Genomic DNA, 661 nt, shown 5'->3' with positions numbered 1-661 from the left:
TGTATGCTTTTTAGACTCACATTCATCTATTAAGCTGCTGATCATTGTATTTGTTCTTAATTATGTGTTTAATTTTTAGCTTCTTGCAATTTAGAATTTGTGGTAGAATTCTTATTAGTAGGTGAAACAAGGCTTGCCTTCTAGAGATTTAGAGTGTACCAATGTCGTTGAAATTATGAATTGGGCATGTTAATTACATCCTAATTGATATGTTTCTTCTTCAGCAACCCGAGCTTCTTAGATTGAAAGAGCAAATATCTCGGCTCAAATCCAAAATCAAAAGCTGCAACAAAGAGATTGACAAAAAGAAGGATGATAACAATAAACATTTGGAAGAGATGAAAAGGCTGCAGAGTGCTTTGGCTGATGTCACAAGTGCTATTGAGGAGTTGAACGAGCAAGGCCAAGATAAAGGAGTGAAACTGCAATTAGCCGATGACCAAGTCCAGGAATATCATAGAATGTGAGTCTGACTGTCGTATCTCCATGTGTACTATCTAAGGAGAGTAACACCATTGTGTCTTGTCTATCTTTCTAGTTTCTAGGCATAAAACTAGTGTCAAAAATGGTCTTACATTATGGGATGGAGGGAGTACTTGGGAGTTGAATGAGCGATGCGAGTCTCAAAATCATAGAATGATATGTATTTCTTAACAAACTT

General features: G+C 36.3%; 1 protein-coding gene across 1 annotated transcript in view; it reads left to right on the top strand.

Annotated features, from left to right (window-relative positions):
- Nucleotides 1-661, top strand: part of LOC119337501 (structural maintenance of chromosomes protein 1-like) — an 11,753-nt gene that overhangs the window by 1,416 nt on the left and 9,676 nt on the right. Inside the window, exon 4 of the mRNA XM_037609666.1 lies at nucleotides 225-463. Within this exon, the coding sequence (XP_037465563.1) occupies nucleotides 225-463 (239 nt within the window). The remainder of the gene's footprint in view (nucleotides 1-224; nucleotides 464-661) is intronic.

Source organism: Triticum dicoccoides, chromosome 7B (assembly GCF_002162155.2).
Source record: "Triticum dicoccoides isolate Atlit2015 ecotype Zavitan chromosome 7B, WEW_v2.0, whole genome shotgun sequence".
Classification (NCBI taxonomy): domain Eukaryota; kingdom Viridiplantae; phylum Streptophyta; class Magnoliopsida; order Poales; family Poaceae; genus Triticum; species Triticum dicoccoides.
This window is presented reverse-complemented; position numbering and strand designations above follow the sequence as displayed.